The 8,864-nt window shown below is 51.6% G+C and overlaps 3 protein-coding genes across 3 annotated transcripts; 2 read left to right on the forward strand and 1 right to left on the reverse strand.

The window, feature by feature from the left end:
* Positions 1 to 1,705: 1,705 nt before the first annotated feature.
* On the forward strand, positions 1,706 to 2,208 carry P884DRAFT_202868 (uncharacterized protein; the record flags this gene model as incomplete). Its single annotated transcript, XM_069438464.1, has 3 exons — positions 1,706 to 1,758; positions 1,834 to 1,883; positions 2,036 to 2,208. The coding sequence occupies 3 exons, from the start codon at positions 1,706 to 1,708 to the stop codon at positions 2,206 to 2,208; spliced, it is 276 nt and encodes a 91-aa protein (XP_069296675.1).
* An 842-nt stretch (positions 2,209 to 3,050) lies between these two features.
* P884DRAFT_292955 (uncharacterized protein) lies at positions 3,051 to 3,601 on the forward strand (the record flags this gene model as incomplete). The annotated part of the gene is made up of 2 exons (XM_069444191.1): positions 3,051 to 3,415; positions 3,559 to 3,601. Exons 1-2 carry the CDS (start codon positions 3,150 to 3,152, stop codon positions 3,599 to 3,601), a joined length of 309 nt encoding a protein of 102 aa, XP_069296676.1. The 5' UTR covers positions 3,051 to 3,149.
* A 609-nt stretch (positions 3,602 to 4,210) lies between these two features.
* Positions 4,211 to 5,746, reverse strand: P884DRAFT_203370 (S-adenosylmethionine decarboxylase; the record flags this gene model as incomplete). Its single annotated transcript, XM_069438496.1, has 1 exon — positions 4,211 to 5,746. One exon carries the CDS (start codon positions 5,744 to 5,746, stop codon positions 4,211 to 4,213), a length of 1,536 nt encoding a protein of 511 aa, XP_069296677.1.
* Positions 5,747 to 8,864: the final 3,118 nt, after the last annotated feature.

Consider the following 8,864-nt stretch of genomic DNA (forward strand, 5'->3'; position numbering starts at 1 on the left):
ATCTTACGGATGCCTATACGCCCGAGCATCCGACCAGAAAAAGAGGGGGGGTATGTCACGGGCCTAGGCTCTACCTGGGCTAATCGATAACAGGCTATGCCCGGTTTCGGACCGGACCTATATACGTTTGTGGGGCGTTCGTGGGGCACGTGCTTAGGACCTGGTTAGGCTCTAACCTGACACCTAACCGGGCCCTAACCGGAGTATGTACGTACCCCCTATATTAGGAAACGGAACCCCTTTCGGCACCTGTACTTACTTTCTCCTCTTTCTTCCCTTAAGGTAGTTAAATAAAACATTATACGCTTATCTATAGTTGCTATAAGGCTAGCACATTATATAGAGCTTCTAAGAGTATTAGCTACATACGTGCCACAGCGTATGAGGTGTCGTTGCCAACGCATTGGCCAGTCCCTTTGTCTATAAATATCAGTTGTTTTGTCTCCTTTGTAGATAGTTTCAACAAGGCACTCTTTTCCTTCGTACAGCTACCTACTACAGACTGCTTTTAACGCTCCCGGAAGCTCATCACTGCGTTCGGCACTATCTGTCGTGGTTTTCTTGAGTCGGCGATTATTACCGCTGATACAGACACAATCCGAGATTTTCCGAAGAGTCGATTACAATCGCGGCAGTCTCCATGTTGTCGTTGCCGTCAGTTGCAAGTGCAGCGCAGAAACAGGATTTCTGTAAAAATGACTCTGCTAGATTAGGGAATGTCCTGATTGCTTTGTTCTAATTAATCACCCTCACAATGCATAAGGGGAGTTTGCGCCATCAACAAGCGGCGAGTATTTTGTACTCACCCAGCTCACCCATGGCCCGCCGGAGCCATGCGCGCGAGGGCGCAATCTTCCCTTCAAAATTATGACTACATTATCGTTCAAAAGGTATTTTGGTTGCGGCGGGAGTTTAGGTTCGTGGAAAGGTCGCAGCGTAATTAATTCGGGCATCTTATTATAATAATGATTTAGAATGTAATTAACACCCGCGCGGTGGCTTCGAGCTTGATTGAAAGAACATGGCCTGGCAGTAAAACAAAATCAAAAAAAAAATCAAGGGTGCGGAAACTGTAAGTAAAACTTAATCAAATAATCAAAAGCTTCAGGTATCCTAAAATATAATTAAGACTTTTCCGAAGTCGCGGCGGCCGTGGCTGGAGTGAGGTAATCGTTTTTTTTAGGGGGCTAGATTTCCTGGTGGGACCAGGGAGGCTGGGTGATCAAAATTGCATTCCATCAGCTGTGATGGCGTCCATAACGTCTTCCGGGCCCAGGCGTGGACCGGAACTGTAAGCGATGGCGGTTTTTGTTCGGGTCGACCAAGAGGTTAAGGATAATTAGGTCAGATCGCACCACCATCGTGCGATTCTACCCGAGGCGCCGCGATGGTCACTCGATTCTTGGCCTTCAATCATCCAACAACTGAGATCGACCAACAAAGTGCTGTCTTGGCGAAATCCAAGTTCCAGGGTCCAGTGATTGAAGCTCGTAGCATACCGTTCCTACTTAAGGACCCAAATCGTCCAGTTTGGCGTGCCGAACTGCTTCACGAACTGTCAGACAACTCAGAACTCAAATATTATTAATTAAACGCTCTCTTTCGTCTGTATCACTGCAGGTCGACGCAACTGAGCAAGACCTACCTTAATCCAAGTTTCTAAACCGCAAAGACCATGTCACTTCGGCGTCCTTTCTCTCCAACAATGCGGCTGGCTGCCGCAGTGCAAAAGAACAACCCAGGCGTCTCAGTGGCGAAGTGAGTGCCATTCCATTCCGGACCTCGGCCCTTTTTCCGATCTCAAGAAAATAAGAGTTCTGACCAGCACCGCAGAGGAACACCTCCCGGTATCGTCCCGAGGTTGATCCTCGTTGGCGCAGTGGGTGAGTGCCCCACGTGTCTTGCTGTGATTAATTTGCCTATCCAAACCCCGAGTCTACTCGCTGTACCATTCTCCGGTCCCGGGGTAGATCTCTGTCCAGATTGAAGAGGAAAAAAATACAAGTACAGAAGACTAACCCAAGCTGCAAAACAGCTACGGGCATTGCCGCTTTTGTCCGAACCCAGCTCCGGAAGCAATCGGATGCAATCAACCGCTCCTTCTCACAACAAAATACACCAGAGACGATGGCGAGGAGGAATCGCAACTTCCATATCGACACCGAGGGAGATCCGAAGAAGACCTTGTTCAATATTCTGAATTGGTGAAAGTTTCCTGTCTTGATTTTTATGATATCCCGTCTTAGTAGTTTAACACCAGAGGTGGCGGTTGGTGGCGTTGGCGGAATCTTGGGCCATTCATCTGGGAGTTGTTTGGCATAATAGTTAATTGCCTGTTGTCGCGAGATCAACGCGAGCCATCCATATCCATTGAGCGGAAAGAAACCGAGGAATTCTCGGGAAGGCGTTGTGACCGGCACAGACAGATCCTGAATTTACGGCCTACTTGGTAATACCCGCTCCCCTTCTGCTCCCCTCACACTTGTTGTAATTAGTCAACAAGGTAGGAATGTGACCGACCTCCCGGATTCTTGTCACCGTCCTGCAGCCAAGGATTGCTATCGCGATTTACTCCAGCATGCTGGACAGTAAGCTATGGAGAGACGTGGCCTCCCATAAGGCCCGTGACCCGACAGTGGGTGTGTTGTAGTAGATGCCCATCGCGATGCAATTCCTGCTCAAATGATTTCGGCTATTGAGGAGTTGTGAAATACTGAGGTTTAACGATTACGAGTCAGAAGTTTTGTTGCGAGTCTGGCAGGAGACCATAGAACACGAAACTCGGTCCAAGGTTAGGACCAAATGTACTGTATCTTCCTGTTCAGGCAATATTGCTTACCCTATAATAAGGAGCTATCATGGTGGTCTGAAAAAGCAACCTCTCCCACTCTTTTAGGTAATTAATTAGCAAGAGCAACCGCGACGCCCGCAACCCGAACGCGCCGGCAACGACAGAGCTGACAGCCGCTAATTAATGAGGTGATGCTTCTAGAGCAGACGCGTCTTCGATCCTACTTGCTGTAGTAATTACGTCCCGACTTCGAAAGTCCTATCCGTACCTTCGTCCGCCGCTGCGGATCACAGCTGTCTGCAAATCTATTACCTCGACAAAGCGTTGTGACCTCTGACCTACATTAACCACACTGCCGATGGCTTCGTTCACGACCCTACCCCCAGTACTTCTGCGAAAAATCGGTTACCACATATCCGGGTTTGGCCATGAACGGGCGGTTACCACCCTTGCTGCTTTGTCCCGCACCTGCCGGATACATAACTGGATTTTCAACGATCAGCTCTACGACGCCGACGCCGTGCACCCCAAGGGATCGCTAGCAATGTTGTGGGGTGCAGCGGTCGGTCGGATCAGGAGCATGGAGCTGGCTCTCGCTCACGGGGCAAGCATCAACTGGAGAGGGTACGTTGGAAACCTGCCACTGTGTCCGTCGCGCCCCTCAACATAGTGCCGGCCAACGCTGAAAACGGTTCCTTGCCGCCAAATCTGCTAATTATGTTCTCTTCCACTGATTTCGTCAAATAATAGCGACATGGGATAATTAGCCGAGCAGGAACCAAGGAGTACCGGTTTTCGACAACGACATAGGCTCTTATATTTGTTTCCTGATGATGACTGCTCAATATTTAAAGCGAGGAGACGAAGGCGAGCTGATCACAAAGGAGCAGCAAAGCAGATACCGAACGTTGAGGCGGAATTCTTAACATATAATTATACCAAGATTAACGTGATACGGTCAGAAAGGTCCGACCAACCCCGGACAGCCAGCTAGAGAAAACAGCGTAAATGATTTCCAGGTGAAAATTGCCTCGCCACTTTCAGTGGAGAACCATCTTCATCGCTACAGCCGAAGGGTAGGTCCCTCTAAGGTTTGCAATCAGAGGCCGGACGCCCGAGCAAGGCGCGGTAGTGAGATATCGACTGGATGCAAACTCAATATGACAATTTTGAGGATCGCCAAGCCAAAAATGTCGTGATAGAGATACTTCATTTCATGATACCAAAGAGCGGATATTAAAAACTACTGAGCGATCAGGAACTGCAAAAGTGAGCTGAGGACAGAGACGAAAGGAGTGGGGCGGAGAATATAGCGAAATGGAGCTGAACGATAGAAAGCGGGAAATTCGACGTTAAAGCGAACGATATCGTGGCTCGTGACACCTGTCGCCAGCGCACCCCTTATCCCTGGGGCCAAAACTAGTAGTCCTCGCCCACTCGGGCGTTCTTGTTGCCAGCCCACCCCTCACGCTCGAAGTAACGGAAAACCAGATAGTAGTCGTCAAACTCGTGGACAATGCGGTCCATGCGGCGGTATCCCTTGACGTCGTCCATGCGCTTGTCAACACCTACTCCATTGGCGCCACCTCCCTCCTCCGCGACCTTGTTCTTGGTCTCGAAGAACGTCACGGTGAAGCGACCAGGCTTGAAGATGTCGACAACCTGATGGATCGTGTCCGAAGCCCGGCGCCCATTCTGACGGCTCGGAACATTCGTCTCGAACGATGCATACGAACAGTTGGGCTCAGGCGTCACATGAACAGTCCAGTAATGCGCGGCCTTGTTGCCCTGCTCATCGGCGCTGGCGGTGGGTGCAGGAACTACACCGTTCGCGGAATAACCGCATGGCGTGAAGAGATAGGCGTCGATGCGCGCATCGGGATAGTCCGAAACCGGGTAGATCTGAGCAAGACCGCAGGTTTCGGAAACAACGGTGCCGAGGGCATGCCCTTCGGTGGTCATGGCCTCGGCAGCGGTGACGTCAGAATCGGCTGCCTGCCGTCCCGAGATGTCGGATTCCCCACAGTTGGCAAAGACATCGACAGTCGAATCAATGTCCCCCAAGCTCTCATGGGCGGCGCGACGAGCCTCCTGAGCCTGTGCAGACACCCGCTCACCGGCGACCGCACTCGCCTGTTCCAGGTAGAACTGCTTCGCAAGCTCAGGGTCCAGATCCATCATCAGGATCTCGAGCGTCTCGTCCGTCTGGGCATCGCTGATGCCGTTGAACGGCGACACAATGCCGGTCGGGATCTTGGAGCTACGAGTGGGGCTGCCATTGTTGCTCGAACGGGGGGTCAACGGCGGCGTCAGCGTGGCACTCGGGGGCCCCGTCATGTACAGATACCAGTGATCGGCGTTCATGCGCCCAACTAAGTAGGCACTGCCGTTCTCAAAGGTGTCGTCAAGGAACTTGACCTCCTCCTTCCAGCTCGTGTGCGGTCCCTGCTGGCGGTCAGGGAACAAGAAATTCTTGCGACTATAGAAGACACGGAGCGGGGTCGCAGCGGCATGAATGTCATCGATGGATGCGGCGTTGTGGAAGGGGAAACCCGCATCCACAGCCGCGATGCGCAGGAGGCGTCGCAGGCCAAGCAGTAGAGTCGTGGTACCGCAAGTCTTGAGGATGAGCTTGTGGGGGAAGACAAACATGCTGGACTCGGAGAGGAGGTAGGCGTCAACATGGTCGGACTTGACGATGGAGAGGACCTTGCAGTTGACCATGTCAAGCATCCCCTCCCATGTGGACGGGGTGACGGCCTTCAGACCGCTTTCCTTGACGCTAGGCGGCAAAGCATCGGGTCCTGGGGCGAACCAGACTTCGAGCAGCTTTTCGGGACCCTCGAAGGCGTTGCTCGAGTCTAGGTCAGCGGCGACATCGTGGTTGATGGTCAGCTGGAGGCTTCCCGGGGCGGGCGAGAAGGTGCTGTTGTCGGGGATCTCGTGGTTAACCATCGTCGATTCGAGGACAAGCTTGAAACGTGCCGATCGTTATGGGAGCGTCCGCGGGACACTAGCTGCCGCTCAAACGAACCTTGCGGCGTTCGTTTGAGAGAGTAGGCCCACAGGATGTGGTGTCCTTAGGAATGCTGGCGCCGCCAGCTACAATGCGCAGGTGTAGTGGTCAAACGTCTCCAAGGGGACGTTAGGGGGGTCGGCCGCGGACGGTGAAGGGGTAAATCTTTGTGAACGGTATGTTGGGCTTGCGCTTCGACTGAGCCGTGGTTACGGTTGCGGCGACAGCTCTAGTCGCGTATCGGCGAGGAGTGCAGCCCGAGGTGGATTGCGCTGGGCGGTCGCTAAGCGAGGGTATTTGTATTGGGAGCAAGATCTGGCTTGTGGGTGGTGTTATCGAGGCCTGCAGATTCGATGGTCAGCATCACGGCAGTTGTTTTGGGGGCTTCGTTTGGGAACCCACTTTGCTGGCTTGGATAGAAAGCGCAGGAGATCAATTGCGGTCATTGACCGAGAGAGCAAGCAAAATGACGCACAAAATCCAGCACGAGACAATGCACGGCGGGAGAGGTGTTGGTCAAAAGGCGCTCAGCATGGCAGTAGCGGGCCCTTGGTCGTCTGAGCGCGGCTTTTGACAGCCAGTTGGGCCGCGAGAGGCAGTGTGCGGCCGAAGTGATGGTTCGAAACGCACCTTGGTGGGAGCCGTCGCTCGAATTGGTTAGCTGATGCGGTGGAAACAGTCGTACTCGGCTATCGGCAGAATGGGGGGTCTGACGAAGATTGAAGAAAACAGTTACAGGCCGAGAAAAATCGCGATTTGACAATTTTTATGATCGAGGTTGGAAAGGCTTCGTTCGCGGGGCAAGAAAAATCGTGGGCCAAGGGTGTGGCGGGGCTTTTGGGTTCGTTCCACACTTGGTTGAATCGGGCGGCAAGTGGATCTACAGAAGAGTACGGTAGTGTTGTGTGCGACAACTTCGGGAAGACGGCATGGTGGGGTATCCGGGACCTCGTCCCATCGTTCAAGAGGCGGTCTCGACAGAAGTCACGCGACGTGTGATGCGCTACATTACTTCTGATTTTTACCTCGGAAACCCTGTTTTTTCTTTTTACTATTCACAAAGCTTCCGTTCTTGCGCAGATACTGTACGGAATACGCTTCTGAGCGACTTCTGCCTAAGGCAGCTGACTTCCACAGCTCTCTCACCGCCCCAACAGCAAGGGCCGGGCTCCAGCAAATCTCGCGCAGGTAGCCGCCCTAACTGGTCAACGGGTTCCGGGCCCGAACACCTGCAAGTGGAAAGCCCCAGCCTTGGCCAACGTCAGACAGGGATGTTCAATTGACGACTCAGGCGATGCGGGATTCAAACCGTTGGTGCCTTGCAGAGGCGCCTGAAGAAGTCCCTACATGTCGGTGTATGTAATCCGTATATACTGTAAATGCAGATTACACAGCATTTGCCTCTCTGTGCTCCTGCCGACCCCGACGAAACAGCAATCGGAATAGTTTCTAAGTAGTGTATGTGCACCCATGGTCGGGAAACGCCGTGGAAACAATAAAAGTTGAGAGAGTGTGATTTTAGACGGCACATAGGATGCCAGTGGGTTCAATTGCGAGGAGGAGTTGTTTCCTTGACTTATTAGAAGAGGTCCACGAATAACAGACAACATGACCTACGGTGCCTTTGTCTCCCTTACCACCCACCCACCCCCCCTTTCCCTTCCCGGGACCCATCTACACAGCGACCGTTCTGGTTTCGTCTTCATGACATCACAGCTAATCTTCCGTTTCGCACAATTGAGCAAGCCCTGTCCCTCTGACAGTAATCGGTTTCTAGCGCGGCACGAAGAGGCACCCGTCGTGGCGACCACCTCATCAAGAATGGAGGAAACGTAAGTCTTAAGGACGCCAAAACCCTGCCTTCCAGCGCAATGTACCTATGTTTAACTGTCTATGCTGTTCTCCGTCACCTCTAGAGATAGACCACGCTTCATTGTCCCAGAGTATGTCAATGGTATTCTTCTAGGCACTGTCTGGTACACACTCTTGTAGCTCCGGCGGAACAAGGACGAGTTTGCGTAGTCTCCCATTTCCAGGATACCATGGTGACGTCTTGGAACAGAGCCATCCTTCGGGATACAGACCCAGGCAGTTAGGGCCGTAAGCAACCCGAGGGGGCGATTGACATGTGACGGTCCCTTGACAAAAAGCTGTACGGCGAGGAAAGGAGTATTTTGCCCTAATCTCTGTTCTGTTTATCGGGGCGTCCTTGGGGTCACAAGCTTTTGTACACCTACAGTAGCCTCCTCTCTCGGACTTTTATGCTGAGGGAAGAATATTGTATAATCAATGGGGGCTACAAGGCGATACCTGCGATTCTACGACTACTGTTGTGCCGTGCTCTTGCTTCAATACTGTCAGAAGCTATGGAGCTTCTAAGAGTATTAGCCACATACGTGCCACAGCATATGAGGCGTCGTCGCCAACGCATTGGCCAGTTCCTTTGTCTATAAATATCAGTCGTTTTTGTCTCCTTTGTAGATAGTTCAACAAGGCACTCTTTTCCTTCGTACAGCCACCTACTACAGACTACTTTCAATGCTCCCGGAGCTCCCACTACGTTCGGCAGTTATAAGCCCGGCGCCTTGACTACTCCTCTGCCGACATATCTTTAATATTAGTAGTAGCTTCCTCTATTATAAACACTTATACCCTGCTTCTATACGCATTTGACGACGCGTCTATCATGTCCGAGATCCTAGTTAAGACTTCTATATACCTTACCAGGCCTAGTTCCTAGAACTTATAGTATATCGAACTATAGTCGTAGGCTAAATTCGCCGGTATATAGGGATTTGTTGACCCTGATAGCGACTACGAGCTAGATCTAGAAGTTCCGGAGCGCCTGACTCGTAAATAAGCTAGGTATAACCTCATCCTAGCGACCTAGGAGTAACTCTAAGAAGGAGGATTATTACCTTTAATATCTAGAGACTTGATGCCTTTAGATATAGCCGTTATAGCTAAATTCGTATAGCTAGAAGACTCCTTTTATAAGAATATCGTATATACCTTAGACATTAGTAAGTAGATAGGATAGCTATAACGCTAGCTAGT

This window comes from Thermothelomyces heterothallicus (genome assembly GCF_042370625.1).
Source record: "Thermothelomyces heterothallicus CBS 202.75 unplaced genomic scaffold P884_scaffold_15, whole genome shotgun sequence".
Classification (NCBI taxonomy): Eukaryota; Fungi; Ascomycota; class Sordariomycetes; order Sordariales; family Chaetomiaceae; genus Thermothelomyces; species Thermothelomyces heterothallicus.